The sequence below is a fragment of the Poromitra crassiceps genome (assembly GCF_964638095.1).
Source record: "Poromitra crassiceps genome assembly, chromosome: 8".
Lineage (NCBI taxonomy): Eukaryota > Metazoa > Chordata > Actinopteri > Beryciformes > Melamphaidae > Poromitra > Poromitra crassiceps.
Genome location: NC_139629.1, coordinates 29286790 through 29308293, shown reverse-complemented (window position 1 = coordinate 29308293; position 21504 = coordinate 29286790). Strand labels below are relative to the sequence as shown.

Here is a 21504-nt window from a genome sequence, read left to right as displayed (position 1 = left end):
TGACTTGTGACTTAACGTGGACGTGAGCACTGATGACTTGTGACTTAACGTGGACGTGAGCACTGATGACTTGTGACTTAACGTGTACATGAGCACTGATGACTTGTGACTTAACGTGGACGTGAGCACTGATGACTCGGAATCGAGCATTTATGCATCAAGTTGGAGACGGTGACTCGAACTTGCTAATTGATGAATCCTGTTTCTCTCGTTTTTTGTGTTACAAAAATAATAATAGGCCCGAATGCTTTGGCATAAGATATTGATAGCTGTATTAATACCATGACATTATTCACTTTTGTGCTGAATGAATGCTAATATGTCTGAAATATTTGACCCTTACCAGTCTCCTGGTTGTGGTACAGCGCTGGCCCGCAGTTCCCACAGAGGCAAAAACAGCAGAGGGCACCACCAGATTCAGGTCAGCATCTTCAAACACTACACACACACAGGGATCAGGAAGTAGGCTATAACGTATAACGTTAAAATTACATCCATACACTGAACTTTTAAACTGGTTATGAAATATTGGTGCCTCTATATGACCTACATGGGCAAATGAGACTATCGGCCAGGAGAATGGATATCAATTTGTTGTTATTTACATGCATGCGCTGCGCGGGGGACGGGGGTTACGCTACGGGGAGAAAGGAAGTCACCACCCCGGCGGCCTCTCACCAGGGCCACTCACCGGCTCTGCTAAACGCCCGCCTCCGGCCTAGCGGAGCCGACGTAGCACACAACTACAAGGGGTTCCCGAGCAGCAGACTTTTTCTCTCTCAAAACAATTGAAAACCACCGTCATGTTAAAGCTGAGCAAGGAGATCGATTTTATTTCACCAGAGCCGAAGGCAGCAACACAAAAGACTGATGGAAATAACAGAAGAGAAGGTAAATTCCACTAAACTGGTATCCAGCATTGATGGTAGACGCAGTAAACACGATTCTGCCTGACCAATCAGTCGTCTGCAGTGTTTTTACGTCACGGTATGGTACCGGGTCCACAGCGCTGGAACCTCAACAAAGCAGGGACCAAAACTAGCACGACTCAACCCCGACTCAACCCGGGCTGTCCACGTTTTTGACCGGTGGAATGAGACAAAAAAGCGAGTTGAGCTGGGCAGGGCCACGCTGATACCAGCGGTGGAAATCGGCCATTAGTCGTTGGATGGGAGACCACCGGGTGCTAGAAACTTGAATCCCTTTCATGGCCACTTGTTGCTATATTCTGTTCTTTTAGTAAAATAAACATATTCTATTTCAAAAGCTTACCAATGATAGCATTGTTTCCACCAAGCTCCAGCAACTGCCGACCTGGAAGAAAATGACAAATCATCAGTTTGAAACTCAGATCGATATTAGGGACAGGACAACACGTTTATCTCACGATACGATTCAATGCGCTATATGGGGTTTACAATTCGATACAAACAAAATACGATGTATGAATGAAAGTTCAATAACGACAAAGACAGACTGTGCGGAATTTTGTTTATTCAATGATGGCATCAGCTTGCTAGAAAGTAAACAACAATCTAAAAATGTCATATAGTGCAAATAATCTAATTTGAATGGCAAAGCATGCCATTCGGCAGACCAGACAGCTGAATTCGAATCCCAGCTGAGCCAATTTAGCAAGCACCACCCTGGTCACACTTTAGGATTATGAGCTTGTGGAATCAAAGATGGAGTCACTCACCGAAGCGTTCTTGCACCATCATGGCCACCATCTTGCCAATGTGGGTACTGCCAGTGAAAGACACCAGATCCACGCGCTCATCCTTCGCCATTGCAGTGCTGCAGGGAAAACGTGATCAGTTCAACATCACTACTGACTGTTCGCTTATTCTGTACCGCTTTGTAGGAATAGGAACTTTGTCTTTGTCTTTATTTAAGATCCCCATTAGCTACAGCAGAGCTGCAGCTATTCTTCCTGGGGTCAAACAACTTGCATAGTTTCAAGACATCAAACAATTTGCATAGTTTCAATCACATACAAAATTTACATTCTGTGTAAAAAATACATTCTGTACAAACGGTACAGTTTTGGATATTACATACATACTGTACCTTTCAAGGTATTGCATACATCAGAAATACCTACATACCATTACAGATGTGTAGAATATACATAAACTACATCACATATTATGTATATATACCATTACCATATCTTATATATATAATTATACATATAACTATTACCATCACCATATATATTATATATTATCACAGTAGTAAGTGCTGTTTTACCAAGAATTTAAAATGTTTTTGCTTTTCTTTTGTGTAATATATGTGGGAAGGGTGTTCCATTCCTGCATATCTCTAAACATGACAGTTATTTTCATCGCATTTGTTCTAACTACTGGAAGTGTAAAACCTCCTGCAGTAGCATGTCTAGTTGAGTATGTGTGCCTGTTATGACTTAGAGTTACATTTTCATACAGAGATAAGGGGTCTTTAGTGTCAAGAATATTCCACATAAACATAAGTGAATAGAGCAGTCTATTTTTTTACAAATGACCAATCCAAGGAGCTGCGCATGGCTGACACATTTGTTTTATGATCACAACGAAGTGCAATCCTAGCTGCTTTATTTTGTACCATCTGCAGTCTCCTTAGATTGGTCACTGCAGCATTAGACCACACCACTGGACAATAATCAAGGTACGACAAAATTATAGCTTGAATAACCTGCTTTAGAATCACAGGCGACAGAAATTTTGCCCATCTTTTAACAACTTAACTTAATGGAAGCACCTCAGTACATAACATTGTTGTCATTATATTCTTTTCTTCTTTGACTTAACTCTGCAGCAGTTTTAGTATAAAATATATGGATGTTGATGCAAACTTTTTTTAATTGTAGGTCCACTTATGAATTTTACACAAGTTCCAAGGTCCGGAACAATGTCAGTAAAATGCATGCAGCACCTGCAGACATTCTGTAAATCAATGTACATAACATAATTTAACCCTTACTAGGGACCTAAAAGGGCCTTTCAAGCTTTATCTTTTGATCATTTTGGCTGTGATTATGCTATAGCCATATGTTATGTGTGTCCCCCCCCACCACCAGCACGCGGGCCCTCAATTTTTGAATTTCAACCACAGCTCCTATATTAAGTATATAATACACTCTGTAGAAGAAAAATTGGCTCCCATTAAAACCACTTTTTTATCCCATAATTAATACAGCATTCTATTCATGCTTTCAAAATTGTAGTTTATAAAATTAATACCAGTTCCCAGCTGATTCCCCAGCCATTTCCTCCTGTTTGTAAGGGCTTTGTGATGAGAACATAGGGCATTTGTGTGGCTGCTGGTGAGGAACAGATACTGTAAATCAGGGGTGACCAAACTACGGCCTGCGGGCCAACTGCGGCCTGCTGCCCATTTTTAACACATTGAGTGCCAGCGACGCCAAATGGCGTCAGGAGAAATTTACCGTAGGCTGCCAGCGACGCCAAATGGCGTCAATAACTCCAAATTCATATTTTGACAGGGGAATGTCGATCTAAGCCTCTTACATCGCCTCTTACAATATGGGAGCTATTGAATGTGTCTAACCTATTTTACAGAACCCTTAGGTGGCGACAGTGCCCTCCCGATTAGACAAAGGCCAGGAGAAAAGAGAGAAGAAGTCATGAGGAAACGGAAATCGCCATTGATATGCTTGAAGCATAACGTCGTTAGCTGTGCCTGTGAACAGCAGTCATCTGCTGCCACAATTGAGCCCCATCCGTGTCCGCTGCGATAGTCCATCCATATGATTTAGTTGCCGACACGGCGACACCAGCGTCTTTATGAAAAGTTACATTATTCTCAGCTGGGAGCCAAGGACACGCTGTAAAAAAGCGGGGGGTGCAGGCAGCGGACTTTTCAGTGCAGATCAAACTCAGAGCAAACCGCAGCAGAGCAGAGACACTCGACTCCTCCCACCACGGAGGAGGAGGAGGAGGGGGGTGGGGCACGCAGGGCACTAACAGCATACAACCATTGACAGTACACACACACCCAGGCAGCAGCAGGCTCAATGTTTGTTCAACTCAAAGCAGAATTCATTCTGTCGCCTTTCTAACATAAAGATGTGATTATCTCAGAAACTAATTTCAGCATGCTCTTTTCGGTCGAAAACACTCTTTTTCAGAGGGGTGTATTTCCAAAATGGAACGGTTTATAAACACAGTTTTTTTTAAATGAAACAGAAGGGTTCAAAGTTTCATTGAGGCTATTGGTTGTCCATATAAGAGGAACACAAAAAATGATATGGCTATATTCAAATGCATTGCGGCCTATGTGGCACAGTACAGCAACCTTTTGCCCAAGGGCCGTGGCACTCAAAGTGTTAAGTGACCGCCATGAATTTAGCTTTTTTTTTTGTGTGTGCTAAAAACGTTTGTCCGTTTTTCTGTTTTAAAGTTTAAAACGGAAAACGAAAATGAAAAAACGATATACTTGAGTACCCTGACCTGGTCCATTTATTTTTAAACATTTTTAATAATGAATGCATGTTTAATACTAATGTTATGTTAAATGATCTCTGTCTTAACCTGTTGTCACAGGAAAAGAAAATTTGAAAACATACAGAAATACCCATTGTAATAGGTGAGCACATCAATAAACTATGTGTCATATATTTATTTAGGTAGAAATTAAATTTTTGATGGCACAAGGGTTTTCTGGTCCAATTTTCTTGCCGCGAAAACGGCCGCGCTTAATATTGTTTGGCCCGCGACTCCTTATATTTTCTTGTATGCGGCCCACAACCAAAAAAGTTTGGCCACCCCTGCTGTAAATGAACTAAGTACAAAAGGAGCCTCACCCGATGTCAGCGCCTCCACAGGTCATGGAGCAGATGGCACCAGGCAGGTTGTTCTGCTCCAGCACCTCTGCTACGATCCTGTTCAAACACAGACATACATGTAAGAACACGGACATGTCATTTGTTTAACTGATGTACTGTCCTTAAACAAATCATTGGACCTGTGTATCAGAGACAAAACCTTTGTGTCCAGATAGCATTTATTGGAGTGGAAAAAGCACTGCCTGGAGCGCTGTTTGTGAGGAGAAATAAAAGCTAATGATAACGCCACCTGCTGCTAGCTCACTAACCAGCTGCTGCTAGCTCACTAACCAGCTGCTGCTAGCTCACTAACCAGCTGGTTAGCTAACATCACCTGCTGCTAGCTCACTAACCAGCTGCTGCTAGCTCACTCACTAACCACCTGCTGCTAGCTCACTAACCACCTGCTGCTAGCTCACTAACCACCTGCTGCTAGCTCACTAACCACCTGCTGCTAGCTCACTAACCACCTGCTGCTAGCTCACTAACCACCTGCTGCTAGCTCACTAACCAGCTGCTGCTAGCTCCCTAACCAGCTGCTGCTAGCTCACTAACTAGCTGCTGCTAGCTCACTAACCACCTGCTGCTAGCTCACTAACCAGCTGCTGCTAGCTCACTAACCACCTGCTGCTAGCTCACTAACCACCTGCTGCTAGCTCACTAACCACCTGCTGCTAGCTCACTAACCAGCTGCTGCTAGCTCACTAACAACCTGCTGCTAGCTCACTAACCACCTGCTGCTAGCTCACTAACCACCTGCTGCTAGCTCACTAACCACCTGCTGCTAGCTCACTAACCAGCTGCTGCTAGCTCACTAACCACCTGCTGCTAGCTCACTAACCACCTGCTGCTAGCTCACTAACCACCTGCTGCTAGCTCACTAACCAGCTGCTGCTAGCTCACTAACCAGCTGGTTAGCTCTTCTAGCAGACACTCATTTCACAGCAACCATTTTGAGGTGGTAAAGCAGGAAGTAAAACGGTTGCAACCAACACCATAATGCTGGTTCCATCGCATTTAGGTGTTCCAGTGCCAGGGCCCTTGTTAACACGTTCACTGCCAACGACGTATTACTCCGTCAAAAAAAATCCAACGGTTCACTGCCAATGACGTATTACTCCGTCAAAAAAATGTTTTTTTTTTTTTTGACCGTGGGATGTGCATCTAACCCTTTTACATCTCTTATATAATTATTGGAACCACCGAACGTTTACAACCCATTCCACCGACCCACTAAGTGGCGACAGTGCTCTCCTGACTAGAGGAAGGCAAGCATTTTCATGAGAATGAAAACGCTTTCGTTTTCGCGCTGATTGCTGGCGGTGCGGGATTGCAAATTTGCATAATAGATTACGGGTGGAACACACTTTGAAACACGCAGCATAAATATGACCAGAATCGCAAAAGCTTCATCAAAGCTCTCAACCAAAACTCCAAGAAACGAGCGAGTCCATCCAGACTTCCTCAAAGAGCGGCCGCGCAGACAGGCACAGCAGCAGCAAAGCAGTGAGACTGGTGACACGAGGTTACAGCAGCAACAGAAACGAGCTTGTGACACGGCCGCTGCAGCCAAGAAGAACACACACGGAGGGAGGAGTTGGAAGCAGAGGGGGGTTTCCTGCTGTTATGGAGGAAATTACTGTTCAAAACTATTGTTTAGATGTCTGACGTCTTACTGATGCCAAAAATGAATGGTTAAAGTGACTGTTCTATCGAATTTCACAAAAAGCCGTTTTATCTCTGAATAATTTTTCAGACGCTGAAACCATGCTGTATTCAACTGCTAATGCTTACATAACTACTAACTCTACAAACTAACTCTTTTAGACAGAGAAAGCACACATTCTATTAGTTCTTTTGAGATATTGTGTGTTCACAAAATCTTAGCAGAAAAGAATCCTCGGGTCTTGAAAGATGAGCCAGAATCCTCAAAAAAACCCTCTGGCAGAACCTACCTACAGTAAAAAAAAAAACGGCTGGCAGTGAATGTGTTAAAAGGAGAATTCCAGTTTTGTACAACCTGGATTTCCAGCTTTATTTATTTAATTCACCCAGAACAGACATTTTTGAAAACGTTCCAGTATAAAGTGTATAATGTGTAATTAACGTCCTGTAAATATCTTATTTTCTGCCACACTGTGAAACCAAGTCCCTCTGTCAGCCTCCTGTGCTGTGTTTTCCACTGTGAAACCAAGTCCCTCTGTCAGTCTCCTGTGCTGTGTTTTCCACTGTGAAACCAAGTCCCTCTGTCAGTCTCCTGTGCTGTGTTTTCCACTGTGAAACCAAGTCCCGCGAGAGTCTCACATCAGTGAGAGTTCAGCTGCAGTGGATCAAGCCACCATGACAGTCCATGGTAAACAGCATAGGATGGCTGATATTTATCCGATTTGGAGAATATGGACGATGCATTTGGATTCGATGGCCGCCCGTATTTCTTTGAGCTGGACTAACATCACATGGACTAACATGGACTAACAACATCACATGGATGACAAAGTGAGGAGGGGAACGGGAGCTTCTATCTCTACAGCAGAGAGAGACAGGGTGAACAAACACGCTGCTGCAGCAAGAAGGGAAATACAGCGTTCATTTTCTCATTGTCTGTGATATATAAGCATATGAGCCGCTGCATGGCAGAAAATAAGCTATTTACAGGACGTAAATACATGCTTTACAGTTGCCCCTACGCCCTACCTCTACCTCTACGCCCTACCTCTACCTCTACGCCCTACCTCTACCTCTACGCCCTACCTCTACGCCCTACCGCCTCCATTCCAGGCCGTTTGGTGGCGCGTTGTATCTTTATACAGAGTCGTTTTGAGAAGGTTGTGTTCTGACTCAGTGAGTAGTAGAACACAAACTAAGCTGACAATAAGGTCCAGGTTGTAAACTAGAACGACCGCACCGCGGATTTATGCCTCCGCCATTAGTTCATTCTTGGGAATGGCGTTCGTGAGGTCAGTGACCTTGAACTTTGACCACCGAAATGTAATCAGTGCATCCTTGAGGCCAAGTTCATGTTTGAGGCAAATTTGATGAAATTCCGTCAAGGCATTCCTGAGATATGGCGTTAACAAGCTTGAAAATGGCGTTTGAGAGGTCACAGTGACCTTGACCTTTGACCACCAAAATCTACTCAGTTCATGCTCGAGTCCAAGTATGAGGTATGAGGCAAATTTGGTGAAATTCCGTCAAGGCGTTCCTCAGATATCGCGTTAACGAACATTGGATGTACGTACAGACAACCCGGATCCATAATTCCTCCGGCCTGGCTATCGCCGGCGGAGGCATTAAAAGCGTAATTCTGCTTTAATGTTATTGGTTAAATCTGCTTTCCTTCCTGCTTTACCACCAAAACGGTTGCTGTAAAAAGGAACTATATACACTGTTGTGGAACAAGCAAAGGCGTACCAGATATTTCCAATAAATGTCCGGTATAATCCATACTGCCTTTAGAATCACTGTTACAGTAACATCCATACTGCCTTTAGGATCACCGTTACAGTAACATCCATTAAATAACTACAACGTCCTATTTCTCCACCACCAGCACTTTGACTTTTAACACATTATTGTAGCTATGGACGGTATGGGAAACAGCCAGCTTTTAACACATTATTGTAGCTATGGACGGTATGGGAAACAGCCAGCTTTTAACACATTATTGTAGCTATGGACGGTATGGGAAACAGCCAGCTTTTAACACATTATTGTAGCTATGGACAGTATGGGAAACAGCCAGCTGTTAACACATTATTGTAGCTATGGACAGTATGGGAAACAGCCAGCTTTTAACACATTATTGTAGCTATGGACGGTATGGGAAACAGCCAGCTGTTAACACATTATTGTAGCTATGGACGGTATGGGAAACAGCCAGCTGTTAACACATTATTGTAGCTATGGACAGTATGGGAAACAGCCAGCTTTTAACACATTATTGTAGCTATGGACGGTATGGGAAACAGCCAGCTGTTAACACATTATTGTAGCTATGGACAGTATGGGAAACAGCCAGCTTTTAACACATTATTGTAGCTATGGACGGTATGGGAAACAGCCAGCTGTTAACACATTATTGTAGCTATGGACGGTATGGGAAACAGCCAGCTTTTAACACATTATTGTAGCTATGGACGGTATGGGAAACAGCCAGCTTTTAACACATTATTGTAGCTATGGACGGTATGGGAAACAGCCAGCTGTTAACACATTATTGTAGCTATGGACAGTATGGGAAACAGCCAGCTTTTAACACATTATTGTAGCTATGGACGGTATGGGAAACAGCCAGCTGTTAACACATTATTGTAGCTATGGACTGTAGGGGAAACAGCCAGCTGTTAACACATTATTGTAGCTATGGACGGTATGGGAAACAGCCAGCTTTTAACACATTATTGTAGCTATGGACGGTATGGGAAACAGCCAGCTGTTAACACATTATTGTAGCTATGGACGGTATGGGAAACAGCCAGCTTTTAACACATTATTGTAGCTATGGACGGTATGGGAAACAGCCAGCTTTTAACACATTATTGTAGCTATGGACGGTATGGGAAACAGCCAGCTGTTAACACATTATTGTAGCTATGGACAGTATGGGAAACAGCCAGCTTTTAACACATTATTGTAGCTATGGACAGTATGGGAAACAGCCAGCTGTTAACACATTATTGTAGCTATGGACAGTATGGGAAACAGCCAGCTTTTAACACATTATTGTAGCTATGGACGGTATGGGAAACAGCCAGCTGTTAACACATTATTGTAGCTATGGACGGTATGGGAAACAGCCAGCTTTTAACACATTATTGTAGCTATGGACGGTATGGGAAACAGCCAGCTGTTAACACATTATTGTAGCTATGGACGGTATGGGAAACAGCCAGCTGTTAACACATTATTGTAGCTATGGACGGTATGGGAAACAGCCAGCTTTTAACACATTATTGTAGCTATGGACGGTATGGGAAACAGCCAGCTTTTAACACATTATTGTAGCTATGGACGGTATGGGAAACAGCCAGCTGTTAACACATTATTGTAGCTATGGACAGTATGGGAAACAGCCAGCTTTTAACACATTATTGTAGCTATGGACGGTATGGGAAACAGCCAGCTTTTAACACATTATTGTAGCTATGGACGGTATGGGAAACAGCCAGCTGTTAACACATTATTGTAGCTATGGACAGTATGGGAAACAGCCAGCTTTTAACACATTATTGTAGCTATGGACGGTATGGGAAACAGCCAGCTTTTAACACATTATTGTAGCTATGGACGGTATGGGAAACAGCCAGCTGTTAACACATTATTGTAGCTATGGACAGTATGGGAAACAGCCAGCTTTTAACACATTATTGTAGCTATGGACGGTATGGGAAACAGCCAGCTTTTAACACATTATTGTAGCTATGGACGGTATGGGAAACAGCCAGCTGTTAACACATTATTGTAGCTATGGACAGTATGGGAAACAGCCAGCTTTTAACACATTATTGTAGCTATGGACGGTATGGGAAACAGCCAGCTTTTAACACATTATTGTAGCTATGGACGGTATGGGAAACAGCCAGCTGTTAACACATTATTGTAGCTATGGACGGTATGGGAAACAGCCAGCTGTTAACACATTATTGTAGCTATGGACGGTATGGGAAACAGCCAGCTTTTAACACATTATTGTAGCTATGGACGGTATGGGAAACAGCCAGCTGTTAACACATTATTGTAGCTATGGACAGTATGGGAAACAGCCAGCTTTTAACACATTATTGTAGCTATGGACGGTATGGGAAACAGCCAGCTTTTAACACATTATTGTAGCTATGGACGGTATGGGAAACAGCCAGCTTTTAACACATTATTGTAGCTATGGACGGTATGGGAAACAGCCAGCTTTTAACACATTATTGTAGCTATGGACGGTATGGGAAACAGCCAGCTGTTAACACATTATTGTAGCTATGGACGGTATGGGAAACAGCCAGCTTTTAACACATTATTGTAGCTATGGACGGTATGGGAAACAGCCAGCTTTTAACACATTATTGTAGCTATGGACAGTATGGGAAACAGCCAGCTGTTAACACATTATTGTAGCTATGGACTGTAGGGGAAACAGCCAGCTGTTAACACATTATTGTAGCTATGGACTGTAGGGGAAACAGCCAGCTGTTAACACATTATTGTAGCTATGGACGGTATGGGAAACAGCCAGCTTTTAACACATTATTGTAGCTATGGACAGTATGGGAAACAGCCAGCGTCTCCGTCACTGCGATTGGTCACCTAGGAAAAAGCTGCTCACGTCACCCGCCGCTTTTCTGAAAAGTTTGAATATTTCTCAACTTTTGAAAGCGCTCCGCTCGCACGGGAGGGAAGAAACCAGCTGCAGTGCTTTTCAGGAGCGGCCGCCTTCTGCATTTCTTTGACTGAGAAAAGGCTGCTGGCACTCAGAAGAAAATGCTATATGGACCTTTAGGCTGGTGCAATGCAGATGCTTTGAAAAAGGTTCTCGACCTCCTGCCAAATATGAAACACTTACTTTGTTACCGCAACACTGGTGAGGGGGGTGGTGGGGGCTCCTTTCCTGTAGGTGGAGAAATAACACTGTCGATCCAGGGATTGATGGACATTGATGTCCTTGGCTTGTGCTATAATAGAGAGCTCCAGGGATGACGTATTTTTGTAGGCTGAATGCGGAAGTCCCGAACTTCCTGGTTCTTCACTGTTTCTGTCTATGGGATTTTTGAATGGGATTTTGGCGCGATGCTTCAAATAATGTCTGTGGGCAACGCAAGTTTAATCAAACGCGAACCAAGGTTCAGCGGGATAATCTTCACACATGAGGAACACTTTCATGAGTTTTGAAGCGTAACTGCGAGCCCTAGAGGTAAAAAGCTTGTGCTAAGCTAATCCAGAACTACACACAGTGTCGCATAGGCGTCCACGCATTGATTGCGAGAGAAAGAATTTCCACGTTCACTCGTGATGACGTATAATATCCGCGTCGACATTGTAGTCTCATTTAGCCGTTTGCTAGCTAGCCACCCTTTTAACGGCACGTAAAAGCTTCAAAACTCATAAAAGTGGTCTTCATGTGTGAAGATTATCCCGCTGAACCTTGATGATGATGTTACTAAACACTGGTTCGCGTTTGATTAAGCCAGCATTGCCCAGAGAGATTATTAGAAGCATCGTGCCAAAAACCCATTCAAAACTCCCATAGGCGAAAACTGTGAAGAACCAGGGCTGTTAGCATCGATGATTTTCCGGACTCGTTCCTGGAGCTCTCTATAGCATGACTTCTATATTTGACTTTCACACATGAGTATCATGAGTTGAGGGTAGTTCTGACATTTCACTGACACCATATTGTTAGTTCACAAAAGAGTTATGTGGAGACCTCATCTAACTATTTAGCCCCAAACTCTGCATATCTTCAAAATCATTCATGCAGTCATGGAATTCAAGATTCAAAACTAATTTTAATAGCTACAGTAAGTCATTATATTATAAGTGTAAGTATATATATATATATATATATATATATATATATATATATATATATATATATATATATATATATATATATATATATATATATATTAAGCAATATCACACGAGAGGGAGTGCATTGTTGGCTAATATTGGCACTGCTGTGATTCGGTCGCAGGCACGAGGCCGCAGGCCGAGTGCCGTAGATAATCACAGCAGTGCCAATATTAGACAACAATGCACGACCTCGAGTGTGATATTGCTTTTATACAACAGTTCTATTAAACAAAGCTGATTAAAAAAATGACAAAAAGCTGAGAAAATAGATGATTTCTGTATTTATTCCTCCGCCAACAAAAATAGTCCCCTCAGCTTTCTGCTTTGCTGAAAATGTAGCCTAATCAGCCTAATTAACTGCAGGCTGTCTACTTTACTACTGTCTACTCTAGAGCTGTGAAGCGTTTTGTTGATTAGGGCAGCTGTGAAGCGGAGTGATCTACACACAGTGAAGCGCCAGTGCATTATCGTGAAATATAGGCACTCGTAGGATCCCTCTTGTCCAATCAAATTGCTCGGCCGGAACTACCTGTTGTATAAATATATATATATAATATATAGGATAATGTCCATGGGGGGTGGGGGGACCCCAGCCTATTACTGAGTCGGTTGTGCTCAGGGGGCATACTGGAATTCATTAGAATCACTTCCCGATTTTGCAAAGAAAAACTTTCAACTGTCAAAACCTGCCTCCATACTTTCCACTAAGGTTTCCATTTTTCTTCACGGGAAGAAGCTAGAAAGTAAGTTCAACACACCACTAAATGGTGAATAAACTTCAGGTATTTGAACATGAGGTGTTGGTGTTTTACCAGAGGCAGACGTTGCCACAGATGAGAGCGATGGCATTGTTCCAGCCATAGACAGCCACAGGGAAGTTGAAGGCGGTGATGATGCCCACCAGACCTACCGGGTTCCACTGTTCGATCAGGGCATGGCCCGGTCCTGGAGAGACACAGACATATTTACTACTTACTGTTGGATCAGGGCATGGCCCGGTCCTGGAGAGACACAGACATATTTACTACTTACTGTTGGATCAGGGCATGGCCCGGTCCTGGAGAGACACAGACATATTTACTACTTACTGTTGGATCAGGGCATGGCCCGGTCCTGGAGAGACACGGACATATTTACTACTTACTGTTCGATCAGGGCATGGCCCGGTCCTGGAGAGACACGGACATATTTACTACTTACTGTTGGATCAGGGCATGGCCCGGTCCTGGAGGGACACGGACATATTTACTACTTACTGTTGGATCAGGGCATGGCCCGGTCCTGGAGAGACACAGACATATTTACTACTTACTGTTGGATCAGGGCATGGCCCGGTCCTGGAGAGACACGGACATATTTACTACTTACTGTTCGATCAGGGCATGGCCCGGTCCTGGAGAGACACGGACATATTTACTACTTACTGTTGGATCAGGGCATGGCCCGGTCCTGGAGAGACACCGACATATTTACTACTTACTGTTGGATCAGGGCATGGCCCGGTCCTGGAGAGACACGGACATATTTACTACTTACTGTTGGATCAGGGCATGGCCCGGTCCTGGAGAGACACAGACATATTTACTACTTACTGTTGGATCAGGGCATGGCCCGGTCCTGGAGGGACACGGACATATTTACTACTTACTGTTCGATCAGGGCATGGCCCGGTCCTGGAGAGACACGGACATATTTACTACTTACTGTTCGATCAGGGCATGGCCCGGTCCTGGAGAGACACGGACATATTTACTACTTACTGTTCGATCAGGGCATGGCCCGGTCCTGGAGAGACACGGACATATTTACTACTTACTGTTCGATCAGGGCATGGCCCGGTCCTGGAGGGACACGGACATATTTACTACTTACTGTTGGATCAGGGCATGGCCCGGTCCTGGAGGGACACGGACATATTTACTACTTAAAACCCACTAAAAAGTTTGTATATTTATAAAAACACCATTTGATTCAAACATTGGAGGAAACAATGGCCATTTGTTATAATTTGTTGCTTCTTGCCATTTCCAGATAAACAGGCTGATTGTGGAAAAGGGAGCCCACTTGAGTTAAAAAGACATTTTTTTCTCCACTTCAGGTATTACAATTTATGTTTGTTTGTTTATCCTTTGCACTAGTAGATTACAGGTTTAGAAATGTAAAAGCTTGTACAATTGTTATAATCTAAGCCTGTGGTTCTCAAACTTTTTCACGCCTAAACTGACACAAATTAGACCATGGACTAGGGGTGTCAAAAATAATCGATTATAAGATGCATCGCGATGCGGACGTGCACGATTCTGCATCGATTCACAAATGTCAAAAATCCATTATTACATTACCGTAAAACTTCTAATAGGGGCCCTCTCCCCAATTGCCGCCGAGTCTCCAATAACCGCAGGGGGTTAAACTCAATTTTGCATATAATTGAGTTTAACCGTAACAGCAACAATTCTAACAACAGCCGGGAGCGGTTATTAGAATAAATATGTTTTTTCTCCCCCATTAGGCCTACGGTATGTTTTTGTGTTGACTGAATTCAGTCACTTACGGTAATGACGTGTGTTTTGGAGGAAGTCAGGCGGAAGTCAGTCATGCTCTTTCTCCCCCTGTCAGACAGTTTTATATTTTATTTGGACATGTATTGGAAACTTTTCTTGGCGTCTACGTATTTGGTAAGTCTGCTCGTTTGTCTAGTAGTGCTGCAGTGCTGTTTCGTTAGCGTTAGTTTGGTAGCTAAGGTTAGCGTGCGTTCTACAATGACGTTGCTATGACTTTCCAATGAAACACTAGTCTCGCTGGTCAGCCTCCCCTCCCTTCTCACGGAATGGAGAGGAGGCTGGCCAGCGAGACTAATGAAACACAAACAACTGAATGTGTGAGCGGTAGGCTAATGTGACTTGTTTAAAATATGGTATGGCTGTTTGGCAGAGGGATTAAGAGGAGAGCAATGAACTGATACTGTAACGTACTGGTAGTTGGATGATGATGATGGTGATGAAGGCAATACTAGGAAGTACAATACTAGGCATGTTCAAAAATCAAAACTGCCTGTACTGTACTGTACTAAGTACTATCTCACTGGTTTAAATAAGCAATTTGATACTTTCCGTTTTTGCTGACCAGAAATTCTGTGCAAAAAATTATAATCGCCTGGGTCAATTTCGTACAATAAAGAAATAACCGCCTGACTCCAATTGCCGCCTGGGCTCCTTTAACCGCCTGGGGTCAGACTCGATTTAGCATAATAAACACCCGGGCCCTTATTGGCAGTTTTACGGTATTTACATTTTCTGTGAAACGGAAGGGGAAGTCGTGATGCTTATGAAAGGACTATAAGTATTTTTTCACCCCGAATCTAACGCTGCCACCCACGAGTAGGGATGCAACGATTATAAATTTTGATGTACGATTATAGTCTGAGAAAAAACCACGATTATCACGGTTTCACGATTATTGTTATGGACGTATAAAAATCACATGAGCATTCTCTAAATAGAGGTTTTATTGTATTTCCCCCACAATCTTAACAGTTGCTGCCTTCCGGAATACTAATGCACGATATGGATTTTTACAGCCGATAGTATAGGCCTACGCTAACCGATAAATATTCTCCTGGCCAATAACCGATACGTTAAACATACTATTGTTACTTTTTTCACATTTTTGTATTTAAAAAAATAAGTTCTTAACCTGTATTTTATGCACACCTGGGATTAAAAAAAGAAGAAAGGGCAGATGTAGTGAGCAAAGATGGATGATTTAATATTCCATGGCTCTGACCTAATCAAATCTAACTGACATCACTATTGTGAACATAAAACAAACAACATTTCTGATATAATATATATAATATATATATATATATAATACAAAAAATATTTTATTATTATTTTATAGAAGCGAAAGCCTATAGCTGCTTAGTCTGCAGAAAAAAACACAAAAGGCATAGTAACTTAGACTCTTATTGGCATGTTACTGGCAACTAAATGTGCCGTCTGAAATGAATTTTGCATTGGGGTCAGTTCTATTGAAGTGATGATGGGGCAGGCATGGAAAGCCTCACTATAAGCCATCATGTGTCGTTTCACTTTTTACTGGAAAATGCTCCCTCTGGATTAAAGAAAGGACACTCTGTGGTGTTGACTGGTGTTTGTTATGTAAATGTGCGCATTTGTTTTCCTTGTCTCAGTCAGATCATGACTGCCAAGCAGCTAGCTACGTTAGCTTCACGTTATTAGGCCTACATGTAACGTTAGCGGGTTGCTTTTGGAGTTGACACAAACCCTTGATGTTTCTTTTCGTGTAAAGCATGAGGTTCTCTATGGTTTAGGCCAGCGCTGGGAGCATGAAGTGCTTTAAATGCGGGGATGTTTGGTCACAACGAGCTTGAGGAACTATGTACGCTAGGCTATGGCCAGCTAGCTAACATTAGCCACAACAGCTAACGTTAACGTCAATGACTGTATGTTAACGCTAAACAAATCCGCTGCCTCTTCCCCACGTTTGGTTTAACGTAACACCAGCTCAGACTTTCCCCTAATCTCAGAAACCTTGCGGGACATGTATTGCAACATTTATGTTGGGCTGGCATCCATGGCTAGGCTACAGACTGGCTACTACTGGGAGACATGGCAGCTGCCTGTGTTTGGTGCCTCCGCTAAATAGTCCGTGCGGAAACGAAGCGAGAGAGACAGGTTCCTCTCCTTCCAGCGCCGTCTGCGCCGCATGGGAGTTTAAACTGACGGACTGTTGTGAAACAAAACACTCGGTGTAGCGGAGCCTCTGCGGTTATATAACCGTGACGTTTTAAATCGCGGTTAATAGTCAAACCGGTTAACCCCTGCATCCCTACCCACGAGTCTCTACGAGTTACGGTTACGGAGATACAAGCCGTTTGTCGGCTAGCAGCTAGCTTTAGCACTTTTGCTTATCAAATGTTGAACACTCCGGTGGAATGGTGTCCAGCCTGTTATTTTGTGTCCTGTCGCATCATCAAGGTTCTGCTTCTGGCACCATGCATGTTTATATGATGGTTCTGCTTCTGGCACCATGCATGTTTATATGATGGATGTCCAGTCAGGTGATATGTTTTGACTCCTTCTTTATTGCAACTTAACGTGAGTAAAGCGTCAGTGAAGCTTGTGCTTCTTCTTCTGCACTCTCCACTTTTACTGTGGCTTTCCTGCATTCTTGGAACCCTGACTGCCACCTGGTGGCTAACTCTTTGTAACAGAGGGCAGCATTTGTACTAATAAAATATAATGGAAGTAAATGCATTTGTTTATTTTAATGATGGATCATAATACAATGCAATTCCAAATGCACTTTTATTTTAAAAGTAGCCACACAGTGAGAAAAAAGAAAGTGAGAAAAAATAAATCATGTATTCGGGGAAAAAAGTGATGCATCGATTTAAGATGCATGGATAATCCTTTTAGAATCGAATCGTAGCCCTCTGAATCGAAACGTGAGGCCAGTGAAGATTCACACCATGGACCCCATCAGATTTGATCCCAGGGTGCCCCATCTAATACGATTTTTGCTTATAGATGGTTTTGTTACAGTATGAAACCCACAACATTCTGGAATTATAGTGAATTAATTATTCCCCTTTTTGCTGGGGGCCGCCTGGAACCCCCTCAACGACCCCTGGGAGTGCCTAGAGCCCACTTTGAGAACCACTGATCTAAGCAATATAGACCGTGCCATGCCAGGAGGGATAGGGGATTTTTCCGCCTAATCGCTGGAAATACCACAATATTCACAAAATATTGCGATATTTGACCATATTGAATATCAGTCTGAGCCTACTGTTCAATTGAACATGCTAAAAACCAAACGGCGAATAGATTGTTTACACACTCCATAGCCATTTGGATTATTCAGACATATGGGAAAACATGCCTGGCATAATTACACAGTGCATCAATTATGTGCAGAAATGGACATTGGTAGTACAGATTAGGCCATGCAGTTTAGCCACACTTACGTTCTGAAGGGAGGATGGGCCCGCCAATCATTCTGGACAGGCCGACAGCGTAATCACACACGTCCACGTACTCCTGCACCTCGCCCACTCCCTCCACGTAGATCTTGCCCATTTCCAGAGACACCTTGAAGTAGAAGACAGTTTCAAGTTGACACGAAAGCAAACAGTCCACGCCTTCTAATGAGCGACCACCACACACTGCGAGACAACGGGTGATCTTGCTTTTTGTGCGTTTTAGGGTGGATTTATTTTCCCTTTAATGGAGGTACTTGGACAAAATGGCATTGGTGCATCTTTATTCACCACATTCAGATATACAGACAGGTGACAAATGATAGGAATAACCTGGATAAATTGAGTGTAGAAACAAAAACGAATGCCGATGCTTCCATGCAGGTGGAGTACTGTGCGATACAATTAACTATATAATAATAGTATAATAATGAATAATGAAAATTATGGCAGCCCTAGTCTCTTATGCTAATTTTGCAGAGCGTTTGCACTATTATTAGGAGGCTGGATTTTAGTCGATCATCCAGACAGATTTTCATGCAGAAAAGGATGACGACGCCCCCATCAGGTCACGAGGGCTCACTGCATGTTTGACCAGTATGAAAATGATATGGCTGATAGGGCTCATTCAGACAGCGCAGGCAAAGTGACCACCTACTTCCTGCTTCAGCACTGTACCAGAGATTTTCATCCGCCATTCATTTCCCCATTTCGTAAAATGCTTATACAAATAGTTTTACTTCGTCAAGCCAAACATTTCAGCTATATTTAGAATCAGGAGAGACCATAGAACGTTTCACTCCGACCAAAACTTAAAAAAACTACATTGAAAGAATATTTTCTTTAAATCTGCTATTCTTTTACGTTTTGGTCCGATTGAAATGTTATGTGGTCTCCCCTGTTTCTAAATATATCTGAACCGTTTGGTTTGAACAAGTGAAACTATTTTTATAAGCATTTTACGAAATGTCTATGGGAAAATAAATGGCGGATGAAAATCTCTGGTACAGTGCTGAAGCAGGAAGTAGGCGGTCACTTTGCCTCTCTATTCAGACGGTGCACTGTACAGTGCTATGTAGTGGCCGCTGCGTGTAGTGCGGCTGTAGTGTGTAGTGGGAGGGTCTCCCTTCACCTCCCCCTTTCTGCCTGGTCCGTTCAAAACAAGCATGTGTGCGAGCCATCTAGGAAAAGACATTTTTAAGCTTTAAGGCTGTAGGCTATTTTGTAGCTTTAGTTTAGTTTCTCTCTTTTTTAGTTTTGTTTCCGTTTGATATCTGCTATTTCACCGTTTCATCCTGATCGCTTTCAGCCATGTGAAGGAGCCGTGTTGTTGTGCCGACTCCTGATTCATATTAAAAGGCACGCTTTCATCCACAAACTAACCAGAGGATTTGTATTGTGAAGAACTCAAGGCGCTGACAGGGTTCTGCGCAGCCTCCACTTGGAGCCTTGCCGCCGACTAGCAGGGACAGCGAGACTGTGCATACTTGAACGTAACTCGGCGCGTTGGCTGCAGTACACGTCCAAAACACTAGGTGGCTTGTGGTGCACTCATGTCCATTACATACGTTATCCTGTCGTTTACCAAGAACTTGCAATCATGTCGGTGGGGGGACATTTTATTGTCCCTCCATTTCAAAACTCATTCCGGTGAGCCTGCAGAAGGCTTTGCTAGATGATGGACAAGCACTGTTAAATGAGGAAATGGCATTTCTTCATTCCTCACAACAACTACGTCAGTGGATATGTGCGCGGCCCAAGGCAACGGCCAATCACAGCTCTCGTGCTAGTCACGTCACGTCACGTCCGCGTTGACGCCGCAATCACATTTTCGAGGAGCCGCACGTCCCCCTCCGCCGAGCTGCGCCGATAGGACGGCCAGCTGCGGTGACCCCTCGGCGCAGTCGGAGCTGGCGATTTTGCGTGAGCATAAAACCAGTTTTAGAGATACAGCCGCCACTTTTGCGAGAGAGAAAGAGAAGAGACGAGAGCAGAGCAGTGTGTGCATGTTTGCCTCTCTAGGCGATTGGCCATAAATGGCCAGCTGCAGCATGAAGTCAGGTTTCAGGATCTCCCTGTACTCTCTCGCAGTACGTCCCCCTGCAGGCTGCAGCAGCCACTGCCATAACCTGACACGCCTCCCCCCACTGACTAGGAATGGAGCGCAGGGTGGGAGGATGCAGAGTGCTGGATCCTGTGCGAATGCTGCCATTATGCTGTGGCCTTCGCAGTCACCACATTAGGGATGTTCATTTTGAAAAATTTCCATAATCGAAAATCGGGGGAAATTAACGATCAATTATCGATTATCGATCATATTAATAATAATATATATATATATTTTTTTTTACAAAATGAATGCCTATGGCAGAAAATACTAAAGACAACGTGTTCTCCTCAATGAACTCTTTATTTCAATGTGTCTCCTCTCCAACACTCTGCTGTCCCCGGCGCATGCCGGTGTGAATTCCCCATGTTTAAAACAGTTTTGTTGGCACAAAGGCCCGTGCCCAGCCAGAAAACTAGAGACTATATGAAGCTCCACCTCACGTTAGTCGGCTGTGCAATGGAGTGGGGCGAGGAGGAACGAATTCTACCCAAACCTAGTCCAAAAAAAAATAATAATAATAATAATAATAATAATAGTAATAATAATAATAACAAAATCGATAAGAATTCCACATGATCGATTCCATTCCTTAACGATCAATTATCGATTTTCGATAACTGATGAACATCCCTACACTACATCTCAACCCAATTGAACACGTACAGTATGTGAGATTTTGGACCGACGTGTTGGGCCCAGACACACCAAACCCACATCAAAGAACTAAGGGCAAAAAAGGTCGACTGTCGCGTCACCTCACGTCTCCGGAGCCAAAATGTTGCACTGGAACACACCGCAAAGACTACAGCGGACGGTCAAGTAGCACGTACAGTAGGGCTGGGCAATAGAATCGATACGGCAATATATCGTGATATTTTATTTCCCGACACTGTATCGATACTTGGACGCCAATTTGTCCACTAACTTATCAGTATAAAGTGATGTACATATTATGACACTACCTGGGTGGTACACAGTGTG

At 43.3% G+C, this 21504-nt stretch overlaps 1 protein-coding gene across 1 annotated transcript in view; it reads right to left on the bottom strand.

The window, feature by feature from the left end:
- aldh7a1 (aldehyde dehydrogenase 7 family, member A1) overlaps positions 1-21504 on the bottom strand; it is a 54803-nt gene that overhangs the window by 17728 nt on the left and 15571 nt on the right. The window contains exons 5-11 of the mRNA XM_083640909.1: positions 18402-18525; positions 13222-13354; positions 11400-11444; positions 4826-4903; positions 1700-1797; positions 1273-1314; positions 344-438 (exon numbers count right to left, since the gene is read on the bottom strand). Coding sequence (XP_083497035.1) covers positions 344-438; positions 1273-1314; positions 1700-1797; positions 4826-4903; positions 11400-11444; positions 13222-13354; positions 18402-18525 — 615 coding nt within the window. The remainder of the gene's footprint in view (positions 1-343; positions 439-1272; positions 1315-1699; positions 1798-4825; positions 4904-11399; positions 11445-13221; positions 13355-18401; positions 18526-21504) is intronic.